The sequence below is a fragment of the Ambystoma mexicanum genome, chromosome 4p (genome assembly GCF_040938575.1).
Source record: "Ambystoma mexicanum isolate Mex_15411 chromosome 4p, UKY_AmexF1_1, whole genome shotgun sequence".
Lineage (NCBI taxonomy): Eukaryota > Metazoa > Chordata > Amphibia > Caudata > Ambystomatidae > Ambystoma > Ambystoma mexicanum.
Window position 1 is genome coordinate 300,902,962 of NC_090927.1, and position 18,468 is coordinate 300,921,429.

The window sequence follows — 18,468 nt, forward strand, 5'->3', positions numbered from 1 at the left end:
CCCTCATTGCCTTCTTCATATTCAATGTTTCCCTTCTACTTCTCTATCCCCACCATGTCATCCTGTTTCTTTGCTTCTCCACCTCTTTGCAACTCCTTGCCTATTATGCTCTATCTCCTTCTCTTTTCTTGTTCACCTCTCATGCTCCGATTACTCTTCCCCCGCCCTCTGGGTCTCTCTTCCCCCGCCCTCTGGGTCTCTCTTCCCCCGCCCTCTGGGTCTCTCTTCCCCCGCCCTCTGGGTCTCTCTTCCCCCGCCCTCTGGGTCTCTCGCCCCCCCCCATTCATCCCACTATGTCACTCCCCTCCCCCCAGACCTCTAGGTTCTTCTCTCCATCTACCCTCTGAGCCTTTCTCACCCCACCAGCCTTCTGGGTCTCTCGGCATTCCCTGTAACCCTACCAGCCCTCTGGTTCTATGCACCTCATCACCACCCCTCCTGTTTCTTTTCCCTCCCAATAGAACCTTTAGTTCTCTTCCCACTCCATAGCCCCTCTGGGTCCTTTTCCTGTCGATAGCACCTCTGGGCCTCTTAAGCACCAACTTCAGGGTATTTGGATGGCGGGCAAAAGAGGTTGTGAGGGAGCTAGGTTGCATTACCTGAACTTGCAGCAGTTGCTGCTGGAGGCTGGATCAGCTTATGCCGTTGGTGTCCCTTAAGTCAAGACTGAGGTGTACGTAGTTAGCAGTGGAGGGCTAGCATAAAGCAGACAGTGCAAGGTCACTACCTGCGATTCAAGGAGAAGGGGTTTCACCATTTACATGCCGTAATAGGACCAAACATGAATTGCCCTATTTTGTCTGCCCTTTGCTTTGGAAGGAGAGAAAAACAGAGGGTTTGGGCCAGAGGAGAGGGGAAGACCTAAATGGCTGGCGAAAGATGCCCTATGATCTAAGAGTCAAGAAAGGAAGGAAAGTCTTAGGGCTAAGCAGTTGTGAAAGGAAGAGGTCTGGTACGTCGATCCACTTGTTCCAGCTGACCCAATGCAAAAGAAGAGAGGCTGGGAAGAAGTTTAAGTAGTGAAAGTAAAGAGGAGGGTTCAGAATGAGTGCCAAAAAAGAGCACGGAAAGTGGCTGGGGCAGAGGTCACGTGACCTAGATCAACTTGCACCAGCTGACCAAATAAATTTCAAATACAGTATTAAAAAGGTTTGTAACACGCATTTTCTTTTCAAGACTTATTTTGAATTAGTTTCTCAGATTGTCTGTCGTATGTTAATGAACAATCTTTAACTACAGTAGCCTCTTCCATTTGCTTTTAATGATATGATGCGCTTTGCATACGTGTAGAAAATGAAAAGGTTTCAATTATTTGGTTATCTGTACCTCAAAATACACAGCTTCCCTCATCCAGCTAAGCCATATTTAAACTCCTTTGTGTTCTTTAATAAGATTTGTTTGCCTAGCTCACAGTGCTGCTCTCGTGCAATAAGGTAATGGGATGCCGGCGGAAAGATTTTGTTTAAACTCTTGGTCACATGTCCAAATACCACAAGCCCATTCAGTATTTATTTCAAGCTTCCTAAGTCATTGAAATGAGTCCCATTGAGTTAGGTTATGCAGGTTAGGAATTGGCTAAGAAGCAATTCAGGCTATTGTGTTTGTTAGCAAACTCACTGGACTGATGTGCAAAGTATTTAGTATGCAGCAAATGACCCACACAGGAATGTATCATGCTTTGTCTCATGAGGTGGTAGATAAGTCTTTGAGATACCACGGGAGTCTGTGTCTTGCTTTGCTGAATAAAGCTCTAGAAGCCCTTGTCACTGTCTTGCAGTGGAGGAATTTCTGCCCTTACCAAAAAGTCCTTTTTTTCTCTCTCCTAGACGAGGAGTTATTAGTGTACTCTGTATGGAACTGTAGTCCCCTTTCTGTCTAATGCATAGTTTCTCTCTTGTGATTGCCATTTGTCCTTTTCTACGATATTTGTAATGAGCGTTAGCAATATTATGTTAGCTTGATATTTGCTATTGTGATAATGCATATCCTCATAGTTTATAACTTTGTACTTATTTTAACCAGCGTGGATAATTGAGAGCAAAGTGAGGCAAGGCAAGAGTATGATCCTGTAGAGTGGTAGTGAAACATAATTAAACGCTTGGGATTTCGAATAGGCTGCAGTTCTATGGCATGGAAGGAGGACATCTGTAAGCATCTTACAAAAGCATTTCATGCACTTCGGGACTATTAGTGTGACAGTTGGGGCCTGTCTTCCCTTATACCTCTGGTTTTCATAAGCCCAGAAACATTCCCCTTAGCTCATGAGAAATATTTGTGAAGATTTGCGAAGGGAAAAGGCACTGGCATGCATAGCATTGCCGATGTGCCCTTAAAGGGAGGTGATCAGAAGGAAATTGGAGAGGGGAATATATAGGTTTTAGTATTAGCGCAGGTGAGGCTGGAAATTGAGGTGCCCTTTACACCCACCACTCTTTGTTAATCCACCCACAGATGGTTTGATGGACCGCAGTGGCCACAAAAATCTAGGGCAAGAAATTAACATATAATGCGATTTTATTTGGGGCTCGTGGCACTGTTCAAAGAGGAGCAGTGAGCGTTACCAAGAGGAAAAGATGTATGTCTTTACTTGTTAAACATTCACTTTGCCATACATTCACTTTGTCACATTTACCTCTTCATATCTTTATTTCTTCTGTCTTTTCCTTCTTGTAACATTCACTTCGTCATTACAGGGGGAGATCCTCTGTAGCCCCCCTTCTTTTCTAACCCATATACTTCCCCCGAACGCCTCATTGACCCCAATCGTAACTTTACAGTTAACTTAACCATATCCATTGCCACCTTAACAATGTGAAAATGCAGATGAAGAAAAGGCAAGGAGAAGTAAATGCATTAAGAATTAAATGTATGATGAATTGAAAATAAATTAATACACAAAAGCAAGTCCAGAAATCGCATAACAAATAGTGCACTGTGATACTCCTATAGACTTTATTAAACAATTTATGCAACCACACAATGGAACATACACACACATGTATAATAATCCAATTTGTGCAAAAACTGGCCCTACATATTTCTGTCCCGATCACCAAATTAAATACACTGACCGTTCATCATGGGCTAAACATTGAAATATGACGTGATTACAGACTCTTTTGTGAACTTCAAAAGATGATGGAAATGTCAGCAGCACTTCTAGTTCTGCTCATTATGCATGGTCTCCTGTCATATGGACTCTCAATCTCCAGTCTTTAGCAATAGGACTCAAAAATTCCCCAAAAGCCTCAAATGGCTTCACACTGACTGGCACTGCTTGCGTTCATGCAAAGTACGCCAAATCAGTTTTTCCACAGGTTTCTGTTCATATTGCAATCCAATGTTATGGAACCATAAGCAGGAGCAGCTGTTTTAGAGGTACATGGTTTCATTTTGATCATTATCCAGATTCCATTGCAATCTCCTCTGTGATAGCGTAGTTGTTGTGTGACTAGTTTGATTCGCTGTTATTCAGTAAATGTTCCAATCATTAAAAAAAAGCTTTTCATTTATTCAAAAATACTCAGCATAGTACCAGTCCTAATTCAAGGGGTGGCGTTCTCCAGCAAAACATGGAAACGGCGCATATTGTGCTTCTCCTTTTTCCAATGACTGGAGTAAAGCTAGTAGTTAAGGGGTTAAAAGAAATTCATCCTTCTACAAATATCTGTAACTGTGCTTTGTGTATTTCTTTTTAGAACTCCCGACTGGCTAGTAAGACATTTTCATTGCCTTAAAAAATGTTATTGTATGTTTTCATTGTAGAACTGGAAAATTTGTAGATCCAATCAATGGAACCCTTCCCTCATACCAGAGTATCCCAGATGAAGAGCCACCGCAGAAAAAAACTGCAGGTAACTTCCACAATTCTATTTTGCTATAGTTCTATCCGGAAAAGTTAAACAGTTACATTTTACTGAAATAACCCATCTCTTTCTATAGAGAATTTACCAGTGTCCTCTATGGAGCAGATGTGCCTAACGAAGATTGGGTTAATTTAATACATTAGAGCTATTCAGATATAACCCTAATTGGATAAAATGTTGCTGGTTGAGTTGTGGACAGTGCATGTGTAATACATTATCTCCTCTAGGTTTGCATCTTACCTTCCCATCCTCTATAGAATTATGTACCTTATACTGTATAAGTTTTACCATACCCAGGAAATGTGAGCATTATTAATGGTGTATTACCTTTAAATAGTACCCCATTAATCATTGCTATCAGTGTTCAGCTGACCTTCAGTCTTTCTCTTTATCTCTTACAAAGAAATCTGCTGTGAGATGGACATTTCTAAACAGCGACTCTGACAATAAGCCCTTGAAAATACATTCTCTTGACAGTGTGAAAAACCTGAAGGCACTCGCAACTACTCCCCAGGGATCTTCTGCTCAGGTGACCAGGGAAGGGCCATCGCTTTTGGATCCGGACCCTGGGACGCAGACAAGTGAGGGCAGATCACCTGGGTTGAGGATCCTTGGGGATTGAGGAGAGGGGGGCCGGATGGCGAGACATGGTATCCCCCCTTCCCTAACACTGACTTAGCCACCCTTCCCTCAGCCTTCATGGGCTACTTCCATTCATGCCCTAAGTACTGAGATGAGGAAGAAGCAACTAGGGGGTAATGCACACGTCCTTTTTCAAACACCACTCTAGTACTGGGACAAAATAGAGGGGGTACGGAGTTGTCCAATACTGAAGGTCAGGCATGCCCCATTAATTGGGTTCATTATGGTCAGGTAAGACAAGCCAACAAACAACTCATACCTGAGGCCCCTTAATAGGGGGGGAGGGAGAGCGGGGGAGAGACAGAGACAGAGACAGAGACAGAGAGAGAGAGAGAGAGAGAGAGAGAGAGAGATATATGCCCGATGAACATGGCAGTCTGTTTACCTGCTATGGAGAAGGTGAGTGGGAGCAACAGGAGCCGCTGCTGAGGTGACGCGAAGAGCCAGTGACTGTCAGAGGAAACAGCAAGACTAGAGTGCTCGTAGGGGACCACTGGCAAGTAACGGTCCAAGTGAATGTGAACTATATTTAATACCAGACTGAATTGAAAGTACTATTTGAATAAGATCACAGCATATTGAATACTGAGCGAACATTTGGAGTTGAACAGACCTATTGGATGTTAGACAGCACTGTGGGCAAAACAAAAGCATATGGAACATTGAACAATCAGTGTGAGACAGAACCATAAGTCTATGGTAAAGACAAAGACTGATGCAGAAGAGTGTTATATTAACCAAAGAGAATACTAGTGTCAGAAGCCCGAGGCAGAAGAGCCTAAAAGGGGCCAAAGAATGCTAAGGGAACTCATGGTTGCAGGACGTGTGATCGGTGGACCGAATGGTCTGACATCTGCTCCTGGACCAGGGCGTTTCACACTGTGAAGATCGCAGATATCACAAATCAAGTCGAGGAGAAGCCCAGGCTTCCTGTTTGTGTGACCTATAATGGGTGGACTCTGCTGTCTGGCAACTGCACCAAGACCAGAGAACCCTAAATGATGACAAGCAAATAACATTGGAATTGAGCCAAAAAGAACTGAAACAATTGGTAAAGCATGCCAGAAGGTGGCTCAAGTGGACCTATTGTTTTCTTGTAGTGAACATTGAGCGGATGAAATCAATATAAGTGAAGCAGTGAAATCTTTGGGGTGGGAACCCTGAGAGTTGAAAGAACTGAGAAACACTGTCTTGAGGAAGGTAACCTCAAGACCTCCTTTTTGTGTGAACTGTACTGTATTGAACTTGGGGAAGAGAACCTCAAGATCTGGTGGGACATTGTTGAAACAGGCAGCTATTGGAGCTGTGTTGAACTTTGGATAGGGAACCCAAGACAAACTTTGAGCTAAGAACAGCAGAGACTTTACTTTTGAACACTATTACTATTTTGTTGGCTAAGAAGAAACCCACACTGTTGTTTTTAGATGTAAGGGCAAGCATAGGTTTTTCACACACATTTGATTCAGACTTAACAGACACACTTTCCTACCTTCGTTATAGGGCAAGCTAGGCCTTACACCATCATGATATTAAAATACAACATTTGAGAGAGGCCACCAGGGGGCACAGGCAAGCTGGATGCCTGATTGAGTAGCTCCGTTAACTGTCCTAAATAACGTTGGTGTCGTGGCAGATGGTGAACTCCAGGACCCATGTCGTAGGGGCCGCCGGGCAGCGCAATAGCAGCGGCGCTCCCTAATCAAAGGACAGAGCACCACATTATGGGGAGACCGATCAAGATGCCCCCAAAGAGGTGGCCCTCCGGACGGAAGGGGAGAAGGCTAAGAGACGGGCCAACGGAGGTGCACTGAACCACAACCACAACAGTGAGTCCCCTTGCAGGGAGGAGCCGTGGTTTGTTTGATTGTTTTATTATTTATAATGCGCAGATATACCCGGGAGTATCAAGGCGCAGCATTTACAAGAATATGCGAAGCTTAGTTGGATATAAAATGTACATGTTAGCAAATATAGTGGTGGTGGGGGGAAATGGAGCGCAGAAGCAGAGTGTGTCTGGGCGCCCCCATCCCTGGGACACTGATGAACAGCCGCAGAGCAGACCCGTGTGAGAGAACTAAGAGAGCGACACAGTGAGGGGGAGGAGGAGCAGGAGGGAAGCGCCCCACACACCCGCACAGCGCGAAGGCCGAACAGGATAAGGCTCGCTCCAGGACACCTGATGAGGGCAGAGAGACACGGGGGGTGAGAGGGCACAGCGGAAAAAGCATGAGGAGAACGTAGTGTGCATGCAGCCACAGACCTGCCAGAAGCAACGGATTGCGGTGGAACATGCAGTCCTGGCAATAGACCTTAACTGGCCATTGGGGACACAGGTGGCCCAGAGCCACAAGAAACCACAGCAGTGAGGCCAGGGAAGGGTGCGAGGTTCCCCGGGGAAAACAGGTGACAAGGAAAAGCCAGGGGGAGAGGGACAGCCCTACCCTCCCAAGCTCCCCCCCCCCGGGGCAGACCCATGCAACGCTAACCACGACTCCGGTGGAGTCAGCAATATGGTGAGGCCGGTCAGTGGTCAGTGAGAGTGCAGGAAGGAGGACATCGGAAACAGAGCTGAGGGGGAAGGTCCTTCCAAACCCCGCCACATCCCGGTGTGAAAAGGGAACCGCACGGGACACAGAAGGAAGAACAAGAATCAAGTCAGAACCCTGCGGAGGAAACCCAGCCACGCTAGACCCCCACCAAGTGAATGAGCTGGAAGATAGCTATCTCAAAAATGTCCAGTACCCAGACCCCTTTCATGGCGCCAGCGAAGGCGGAGGGGGGATCCCACCCATGTGCAACAGAAATAGGGACCATAAAAAGTGACATCCAAATGATACAGGAAGGACATCTGTGGAATGCGCTCATACATTGGGGTGAAGTTGCAGACCTATCTGCAAAGGTAGTCACCCTGGAAGAAAGACTGGAAGAAAGACTGGAGGTCGTGGAAGCCAATCAAGCCACGGCAGGAAGTATTGGAATCCCAGATAGGGGTCCGCTTCTTAGACATTGAAAGGAGGGAATATGACCTAGGGCTCAAAGTGGACCATATAGAGAACCGAGAGAGGTGCATCAACCTTCTTCTTTTTTGGACTGGAATCTGTGGTTGGACTTGAAAAAAAAATTCCAGAAATAATGCAGATGGTCCGAGGGGACGAGGAAGGCTAACAAGTGGCTATAGACAGGTCCACAGGGCAGGAGAGGCTACCAGGGGACCCTATCGGTGCTCGTAAAGCTGCACTATTACCGAGACAAGGTTGATATCTTGGACAAAGCAAGAAGAACAGGGGTTATTGACTACGAGAACTCTAAAGTGACTATCTTCCAGAACCTCACAGCACAAACCCTCTTGAGAAGCAAGAAATGTGGTCCCCTAACACAGTCGCTACAGGAAAAAGGGGTGCGATACAGATGGGGATACCCCTTTGCACTCCTATTTGAACTGGGGGGATAGAGATCAGTTGGTGCACAAGGAAGTCATCAAGAGGGCCACAGAGGATTTAATAGGACGTCCTCAGGACCAACTGGGATGGAGGAGGGGTTGAGCCATCCAAAAGACGTGAACTCAGAGGCCCAAGGATGGATCACAGGGGCCCAAGACATTACAGAAGCTCAACACACCGCCTCCCAGATATGAGACGACCTGAAGGGATATGACTTGCCTTGATATCAATGGATCAAACTCAGGGGCCCAAAGAGCCCAGGATACAAGACTGTTATATGGTTTAAAGTTGTGTTTATGGAAGAAGTGGGGAGGGAGGCAGTACATCTAGTTGAGAAGACAGAGTTGTTGGCCATTGCCATATTATTGCTTAAGTTGTTCAACAGGGGGAAGACATTGGCGAAGCACAAACCTGGTATTGGGGGGCGGGGAGGATTGTTTGGCAGGGGCTCACACCAGGCAGGCAATAAGGGGTAAAGGGGTCAGGCAACGCTATAAGGATACGCTACTGGGAAAGTTTAAAATATGGTGAACGAATAGATGGGACCGGGACCACCACATTGGTCGTTCGGTCATAATGCCCGGACACACGAAAACGGGAGGCCAAACGCCTCTGTCAGGAAAGGGGATGGAGGGGTTAGAGAGGGAGGGGGGGAGGGCAAAGGCGACGGGAGGGGGACCTATAGGGAAATTAGCAACACAAGCAGAATTCACATCGATAGAGGAGAGGGGCAATGGATGGCTAAGGAGAGGGGGGAGTGAAATGCAGTACAACTTCACAACCAAACCGGGGGAAATGTCAGACCATGGGTAGGCGCACTGAGGGAAAGCTAAGAAGGGTAGATGGTTAACCAGAAAGTCGCAGCGCTAACTATAAAGGGATTATACTCACCGAACAAAAGACCACGCACATCAAATATGCTCTGCAAAGCCAACATAGACAGACCTTCTGGCCATCACGGATTGTTTTATCAAGAACCATGCAACTAAGGGAGGTGCAGGTTAGGAGGGGCTTTGGGGGTAGGTTGATGGCAGTCAAAGGGCGGGTTAAAGGGCATTTAATCAACCTAGCCTCCATATATGCAGCTAACTCACATCAGTTGGCATTCCTGCGTAAGGTATTCTTGGAACTTGAGGAATGGGGGAGGGCATGCTAATGGTGGGAGGGGACTTCAACCTGATAGCGGACCCGGCAGTGGACTGGTGGTCGGCAAGGGGAAACCAGACCAAAGCAAAAATAAAAAGGAACATGAAGCGTTCCCCCAACTGCTGGAAGACCACTTCTGGGTAGATGTATGGAGGTCCAGGTTCTCCCCAGGTGGGAGCGTACACCTTCTCACCCCCACACCCCGAGGCCACAGTGTCATCACCGAAGGTGGAAACAGTGACATGGTCTGACCATGAGCTGGTTACAACAGACTGGTGGTTAGAAGGTGGGAGGAAGGGACGCCCACGCTGGAGGTGCAACGATGGCCTCCTTAAGGACCCAGTATTCAGGGACTTCCTCCAAACGGAAATTACCCAATACTTTGTAGTAAATGACACAGGGGAAAGCTCAGACGGTTTGGGAGGTGGCTAAGGCGACAGTGAGGGGCTTACTCATAGCGGAAGGGGCCCGGAAAAAGAGGGAAAAGGCGCTGATTGAGGGGAAGATAAAGGAACAGTTGAGGGATATGAGGACCAGGCAGACGAGACCGGGAGAAGACAGAGGCGGTTTACTGAACACAATGCGGGACAAGAAGCAAGAACTGCACTCGCTCCTGAAGGGGGAAGTGGCAAAAAAGCTGAGATATACCAAACAAAAGTTCTATGAAGGGGGTGATCGGGTGGGGACACTGCTGGCAAACAGAGTCAAGGAATGTAAGGGAGATGTGAGGGTTCACCGGTTAACGGGGTGACACTCTGATCCGAGGACCACATCCCAGACCGCTTTGCAGACTTCTATGAAGCACTGTACTCCCAACTGGTAAAACGTCAAGGAAGGGAGATCAAGGAATATTTGGGCAGGCTCCTCCTCCCCCGCCTCACGCCAGAGGGGAAATCCATGCTCGAAGCGGAAATAGCACGAGTAGAGGTTAAGAGGGTAATAGGTCCGTTGAAAACGGTTAAGGCACACAGGGAAGATGACTACACAGCAGTCTTATATAAGCAGTTTCAAGACACCATAGCAGGGCCCCTGGCGAAGGTCCTTAACTCCATAAAGTGGGCAGAGGACATGCCCCTGACCTTCTGGGAGGCGCTCATAGCTGTGATTCCCAAGCAAGGCAAGGACAGGACAAGGCAGATTGCACCTCATATAGGCCCATATCGTTACTCCATGTGAACACCTAGATCTTCACAAGGATTCTGGCGTCCCTTCTGGAGGTACACCTCCCGGCCTCATAGATCCTGACCAGACCTGGTTCATTCAAAACAGGCAAGGATCCGATAACTTAAGACCCTTCACATCCTATATGTCCCGATAACTCAAAGAGAGGGGTCCCTGGTCCTCTCCCTTGACGCCGAAAAGGCGTTCGAAAGGGTGAACTGGTCTTTCATGGAAAGGGTGCTGGAGGAGGTAGGAATGGGAGAGCGATGGGTGGGATGGATTAGGGCCTTATATGTACCCCAAGGGCAAGAGTAACGGTTAATGGGAACATGTCTAGCACTATAGGGCTCCATAGAGGGACAAGACAGGGGTGCCCCCTGTTCCCACTGCTGTATGCCTTGGTGTTGGAGGCTTTGCTGATTAGCCTGAGACAGACAGGCGATGCGTTGCTCTACCTCACTAGCCCACAGTCATCAGTGCCGCCGTCTTAATGGGAACAGGCGGACATAGACTGGGGTGGTAAATGGGGATTCCAGACACAGCAGGAGGGCTTCCGCTACCTGGTGAGAGAAATTACAAGGGAACCTGAGAACTTATTTGGGAGGAACTATCCACCCCCCTGTGGGATCAGATAAAGGGGGACCTGCGGCGTTGGGGTGGGATTGGTCTATCCTGGATGGCACGGCTGAACTGTATCAAGATGACGGTCCTCCCCAAGGTGCTGTTACTCTTCCAAATGCTCCCCACGATAGTGCTGGTTCACTTCCTGGCCACAGTCCAGAAGGCCTTCTTGCGATTCATCTGGACAGGAGCGAAACCTCAGATAGCGTAGAGGGTGCTCTTGTTAGCAAATGACGACGGTGGAGTGGGATTCCCAGACTTGGGAGCATATTACAAGGCGGCCCAGCTGCGGATTATGGTTGATCACCTGGACCCCATCACAAAGAAGAAGTGGGTCCATATGGACAATGCCATCCTAGGGCTGTTAACGCTGGCTGAGTGGATGTGGGTTCCACAAAGTGAAATCCCAAGATGAGTATTAACACATCCCATCTTAGAAGTGTTCTGGTTTATCTGGCACAAGGGAAGTGCCACATTATGGATGTCAACCTGGCCCTCTCCCCTTAGCTGTATCTGGTCACCAATTAAACGAAATCACATTACCCTCTGAGGTTCCAACAGTGGTACGAGGCGGAGCTCTCCAGGGTGGGGAGGTTGTGGGGAGGGGGTGAATTTGTTATTAACCAGATTTGAGGGTTGGCTGGAAATGAGGGGGCTTTCACCCTTCAAGTACCTTCAGTTAAAGGGAGTCTTGACGAAACCACCATGGGGAGATAAGCTATCCCGAGAACTTACCTCATTCCAAAAAGTACTGTTTCAAGAAACCAATGCTAAAGGAAGAATATCCAGGCTGGACAGAGAACTGAGGTGGGGCAAACCCATACATATTTTGCCAGCACGGGGGAAATGGGAGGAAGACCTGGGAATTGAAATAACTGACCAACTGTGGGGTAAAATTTGCAGAGTGGTGAAAACATTCACATTATCCCTGCAAGATAGAATGCAGGCATTCAAACTACTGCATAGATGGCACTATCCGCCAGCAACACTAGCGAAAATGTACCCTGGGGTGGATGCCCACTGCTGTCGCTGCGGGAGGGCGAAGGGGGACTATTTGGAAGGAGGTGCTGGGGTGGTTAAAGGGACTGGACGGGATAGATAGACCTAGAGAACCTTGTTTGCTGCTGTTTGGGGTGTGCGAGAAGGGGGAAAGTGGGGTGGAAGAGGGTCACATGGTCCACACTCTGTTGGTGGCGGTGAGATGCTGTTTTGCTCAACAATTGAAGAGGGGGAAGTGTGCCCACAGAGAAGGAATGGGTCCAAAAAGCAAGCTCTGTCTACGATATGTAATACGTGACGCATCTCGTAGAGAGACGAGGACAGACAGAAGGGATCTGGCTGCTCTTCAATAAATTTGGTCGAGAGCTTACCCATGGAGGTAAAAAACTGTGAATACGTAGGAGAGTCCTGATTGTGCGAAAGTGCAGAGGAGTCTAGTCGAACTCCATACAATTGGGGGTAGGGTGGAAATGTAACTCGTATATGTTGTGCAAGTTGGTGACATTGTTGATGGATCGAAAATGCAAAAATGTCAAAGATTTGATTTTCAAAATAAAACATTTGAAACTTGAAATCTGTTATCTGTGTCACCTCTTAATACCATGCCTGTCTCACAACAGTTACTGAACATTTACTGTACGAGTCCTATTCTGATGCCTCATCAGCCATGCCCATTATATTGCTTTACTCCTTAGAGTTTGTGTCTCTCCCAGTGCCAGGATCCACCAAGTGCCCTGTTTTGCCCAGTGTACGTACTCTCACATGACTGGGTGTGAATGCTGTACTGTTTGGTTGGAGAGTACCTCATTTTGTGGGGCACAGTGTGATTCTACAGAGTATCCTGTTATCCTATATGGTTTACTGCAGTCTGACCGGCTCATCCACATGTGGCTGAATGTGAAATCCATGATGATGTGCGTGGCCCTCATTTTACCAACCAGCCTTGCGTGGATGAAGCGCTGTATAGGTAATTTCTGGCTGGGTCAGCTAAAGAAATCTGCCTGAATGAGGCTAGTGTGAAAGGATGTCTGGTGCTGACTTTGAATACTCTCCTACTAAAAATCTCAAGAGCAGGCCTGCAAAGTTTGAATATGGCAGTCCCCAGTAACTGAGTGGGCGTCGACATGTTTCAATGGCTGCATCCCTGCAATGTAAGCTGTGTGTCTGCCTCCTTTACAAATCTCCCTTTAAAGAGAGAGTATCTGAACTGTTGCCTTGTTCAGTGCTGGGGCACAATCGGGCTGTGCACTGTATTCCCCCATTTGAATTATCAGTTGCATGTGAGAACTGCTAAGATCCGATAGGGTGGTATTTCATAATGTTTAGCCCTGGCAGGGCTCTAGTTCTTGAGGTGCACACTAATGACTGAGTACAGGTGATAATGCGGTCTTTGGTATGCAGGGAGTTGTCAGAACTCAGAAAGCACATGTCATATTGAATCTTACCTTCTGAGGAAATGCGGGATCTGAGAAACTGCAAACTGCACAGTCGAGCAAAGGATCTCAGACAGCTCGCTTCCTGTGCCGGGGAGAACTTTGGAATTAACTGCTGTCATTTAAATTCATAATGTTATCACCTTAAATAAGCAGCAGGTAAGTAAGGGCAAGAAAAGTGGTTTGGTAAATGGTGAGCAATGGTTGAATTTTTTAACGGAGTGAAATTTGGTTATGGCAAATGGTACTATAAGGGGTGATGTTCCCCCAGCTCTGACTTGGAAGCCGGGCCCATCAAGCTCCACGTTGGATTATGTTTTTCTGTCCCCTTGCTTATTTGCTTCTGAGAAGATTCAAGTTTGTGAGGGCGGAACAAGTGACCACAGTAGAATCTCTGGATCAATAAATTGGGGTTTCCTTGCGGTTCACATAGGTCTCTGCCCTGATGTGACTTTAATGAAGGCAAGAATAGATCGCTAATCTTTAAGAAAGGGGTGGCGAAGTTTAATGCAGTACTATCTAGAAGATGTGGTGATATGAATGATAGAGAGCTAGGCTTGGAGTGTATACCATCTAACTTTCAAGTCTGCCTTTTGTCGGCTGAACGGCCGTATGTCCGGTTCACTATTCGACGCATTAATCACCTGTACTCATTTGATGAAGAGGTCTGTAGGAGACAGAGACTCCTCTGGAAAGCATTTAAGGGTCCTAATAACTTCTTCATTGGACCCGCAGGCCTGTAGGTGGAAAAATAATTCTCTCTGGAATTAATATAAAAACTAGATACAGGGCCAGAAATATCAGCACCATCAGAAAGATGGGGGAGGCTATGCTCAGAGCTTTGAGGAAGGGGAACTCACAAAACTTCTGGTCTCGGAGATTTCTGGTCAAAGAGTTCCTTACCCCCTAGCTCCGAGCAATTTGCTAGGAGAGGGGGAATGGCAACATTTTGCCACTGTATATAGGAAGCCTCAGAACGCTCCCTTAAGAAAAGAGTGGGCTGCTCTATGGCATATAGAAATATCGGAGGAGTTGATTTTTAAAGCAAATTACTAAATCCTCCTCCTCCAGAGCATCTGGCCCTAATGGGCTTTTCAACGCTATAATGAAGAGCAATGCAGCAAGCTGGGCTAGAGTCCTGGGAATTCTATTTGAGGAGATCTTAAGGGATAAACGTCTGCCTACATCCTGGAAGTCAGCTATAGTTCTTTCCATCTATAAGGGAAGCGAGTGGGCGAACCCGGAATTATCGTCTGAGAGTAACATCTTCTCAGGGCTAATATTGAGAGAACTGGGGAAACGGTCAAATAAACATAAGATCTTATTGAAGGCCCAAATAGGCTTCAGGAGGGGACACTCAACTTCTTTGAATGGTCTAGTTTTGAATTTGGCAAGTGAAAATTCATGGGTTAAGGGAGGGTACAGAGCCTGGATTGACTTATCGAAGTCCTTCGATATGGTGTATAGAGAGCGTTTTTGGGCTAAACTTGATGCTTGGGGAATTCCTAGGCATCTTCTAACCATATTAGCAAGCCTCCATGACGATAACTTCCTGAGGATAAGATTGAACGCAGCAGGTCAGTTGTCAGTGCCAGTGAGGGTAGAGAGGGGTTGCCGTCTTGCTCCTATTTTTTTTAACCTTTATTTGGTTCACCTAGATAGAAGCCTGGCTCCTGCAGCATTGATCAGTCCCAAAAGATGCTCCCATTAATTGGTTGGCTTACGCCGACGACCTAGTCCTCCAAGACTATTCCCTGGTAGGCCTGTGTTAGGGAGAATTCTCTGTTTAGGCTGAATTTCCCTACCTAGTGAGTCCCCCAGCAGCTTTGCTGGATTTCTGGGGTTTCTTTTTTTCTCCTGCCAAGAGTGAGACTCTTTTACCCTCACTCTTGGACATGTTGAAGTGTGTTTTCTTGGTTAAACCTTGTGTTGAATGGGCTATGGGGTCTTTTACTCCATAGGGCCTCATGTATTTTTGTGATGTGGGTCACACAGCACCCTCTGTGCCGTGACCCAGGGGTGTCCTAGGGACTCCCCAACATAGACTCCATACCCTGGGACTGACTACTGTCTCCCAGGGCATGTAAAGTCACCAAAGACTTTGCTAGTCTTGAATCCTGAACAGAACCAGTACAAACCATCATATTGTGGACGTACTGGCTGGGGCAATTCGATTGCCCCAGGGTCTGTTAGTCGAAGGGGCACGTCTCCGTCCCCCCTGATCGAGTTTTGGCTGGTGGCAGTGGAAACTACTTTTTATATTCGACCGCGAATATTTTCCTATGGGATTTCCCATTGTTTTAGGCTAATACATTTAATTATTTATTTACGGTAGCCTTAAACATACCGCCGGTTTATATATTTATTATTATAACTCCGGTTGGGACTTTTTGCCAAAACTTGATTCTAAAATGGCGTTGGCGTTCGCCTCTGTAACTCTGACCCAAAGTGGAGCCCTTTGTTCCACTTTTGGCGGGCTTCTCCACAGAAGCCCTCCAAAGTGGTGCCACTCTGTCTGGGGTACTTAGGAGGGGTGGAGGGGGGTTTAGGCACCCTGGACTGAGTTACCTAGGTAACTCAAGTCGCACTCCGTCCTGATTGGCCCAAGTGGTGAGCCGGCCGGCTCACCACTTAGCATGTTTGAGTGACAGCTAGGCTGGGTGAATGGGGGTTTGCTGCATAAAAGCAGGGCTTTGGGGACTGGAACTTCAGAAGTCGCCACAGGACCAAGAATCCGACGAGGGAAGAGCTGAGCCGACCTGCTTCGACGACACCACCCGGTGGAGCCCCGCTGAACCGTCTCACCACTTTTCCCGACGACCGAGGAGAACTCTTAACGGAGTGGCTCCTTCCCTTGACTGGTGGGGACAACCAGTTTTCGCCTTCTTTTCGCTTCTCGAGGTATCTCGTGGCCGCCTTGCCAGTGCCAAGCACCCCGGCAACCGGAACCCCACCACTTTTACCCCAACCACGAAAGTCGGTACAACCCTTTAACCGGAGGACTCCGCGGCTGGTTTCTTCCCGGGCAGTGCAACGACCCTCTTCTTCTACTCTTCAGCGAGAACTTCTTCTTCCCTGACCGACGTCGAGCCTTGCTGCCACTGCCTGGAACAACTGCCACCGCTGGAGGACCCTTTTCGCTTAAGGTACCGTGTTCCGCCTGGCTTCCCTTGCCACCGACTGTACGGGGTAGATTTAGCCCCCGGCTTTCGAACCTGGGAGTGCCTGGAACACCCTGGCTAAACTTTCTAAGCCACTCTAACCTCTTTCTAACTCTTTGCAAGACTTTGAATCCCTAATAACAGTGTGATCTTGGGCACATTTTTCGCTCCGGCTACTCTAAGAGTGGGCCCTGCCTAGTGACTTTTGCTCACCTGTGACTTTGTGCTTCTTTGAGCCTATTGCAAGTGTTCTGGACCTTAGAGTGGTGTGTTTAACCCATTTCTGTTTCTTTTTTATCCCTTTCTTGAACCTACTAGAGTGTCATCTAACGTTAAGCACTCACCTCTGTTCGAATTATGTGGTGTTAACCTAGAGTTGTCTAGATAGGAGTAAGGGTTGAAACTGCTTTCATTATAACTGTGTTTGAAGTGTTTTTACTATACTTTGCTAGAGTGTTTTCAACTTATGTGTTCTTAAAAATAAATAACTATATACTTTTGAAACCAAGCTCTGGTCAGTGTTTGCTTGTGCTATTGTGTCTGAGTACATATTGTGTATACTTTGCATACTGCCTAACTCTTCTTGAGGGAAGTCTGACTGCTCAGCCACAGCTACCAGGTAAATCTGGGTGGTGCAGACTGCTACCAAGTGGGTTTACTGCTATACCTGTAGTCTTAAATCTTTTGCAGTGTTCCCCAAGGGAACTGCACAGGTTTCTGCCTAACACTGGTGTACAGCGGTGGGATTTGTATTGAGTATACATTTTATTGTACTTTAGATACCTTAGTGCAACTAACCACAAAGCTTAGCACTGTAAAAGTAATCCTCTAACATGTCAGTTATGGAAAGCTATAGTCAAGAGTCCCTTGCAGCCAAAACTGCTGATTGTTTAAGAGTGCTCTGTAAACATAAGGATCTCCTGACCAAGGGCAAGAAAATGGAGCTGATTGAAAGATTGTTGGCTAACCAAAGTCTGGGTGATGGTTCAGAGGAACCTACCACTCCAGCAACTGTAGATGACAGTATTGAAGTTAACATGGAGCAAAATGTTGATGATTCTGAGGAAGAGTCAGAAGAGGAGGGTGAGGCTGTTGTAACTGTCCCCCCTAGGCCTCTGCCTGCTCTACCTGCTGTACCTACTGGACCTTTACCAGGTCCCACATTTAGTCCTCAGTACTTTGAACTGGAGAAAATGAAGCTAGAATTGGAGTATAAGAAACTTAATGCTCAAACTGACAAAGAACTAAGGCTAAGGGAAATGGAGCTCAAGTATGACTTAGAAATGAAGAAATTATCTGTTGAGAATGTTTCTCTCTCTGGCTCCTCTAGAAGTTCCAGTCCTAAAAGACCCCGGATGCCTAAAGAATTGATTGGTATGTATGAGCCTAAGTTGGATGTGTTGGATTGGTTGTCTCTGTTTGAATATAATCATGGGCTCTAGAACATCACAGGAAATGACTTACTCACCTGGTTGTTCTCTAGGCTTCCCCCTGTTGCAACTGATGTGGTAATGGAGATGGGGGAGGAGGATAGGAAGGACTATGAATGTGTGAAACTAGCTTTGATAGCTAGGTTTGGGAAGACCCCTTCCCAGTATCTTAAGAGGTTTAGGAACCTCAAAAAGCATGATGGTACCCCTTGGGCTACCTGGGTGAGTGAATGTTTGAAAAACTTAGAGGGATGGATTAAGGGTTACAAGGTGAACACTTATGAAGGTATGAAGAATTTGTTTATGTTGGAGACTATTTATGATGCCTGCTCTCCTGAGCTCAGACAACACTTGGCTGATTCCAGGGAATTGGATTCCCGGAGACTAGCTAAGGCTGCTGACTTGTGGGTTGCCAACAGGGCCACTCACAAGGATTCTGGGGTAACTCAGAAGAAGGATGGGGAGAAACAGTCTAAAAAGGACTCCAAAGAGAATTCTAATACTACAAATTCCAAAGAGGGCCCCAAACAAAACTATAAGGGTAAGCCACAAGGGAAACCAAATCAGGC

General features: G+C 47.0%; 1 protein-coding gene across 7 annotated transcripts in view; it reads left to right on the forward strand.

Annotated features, from left to right (window-relative positions):
- Nucleotides 1-18,468, forward strand: part of ITSN2 (intersectin 2) — a 2,589,317-nt gene that overhangs the window by 664,553 nt on the left and 1,906,296 nt on the right. For all 7 annotated transcript variants that reach the window (XM_069605851.1, XM_069605856.1, XM_069605854.1 and 4 more), the window contains one exon: nucleotides 3,766-3,854. In XM_069605851.1, the coding sequence (XP_069461952.1) occupies nucleotides 3,766-3,854 (89 nt within the window). The remainder of the gene's footprint in view (nucleotides 1-3,765; nucleotides 3,855-18,468) is intronic.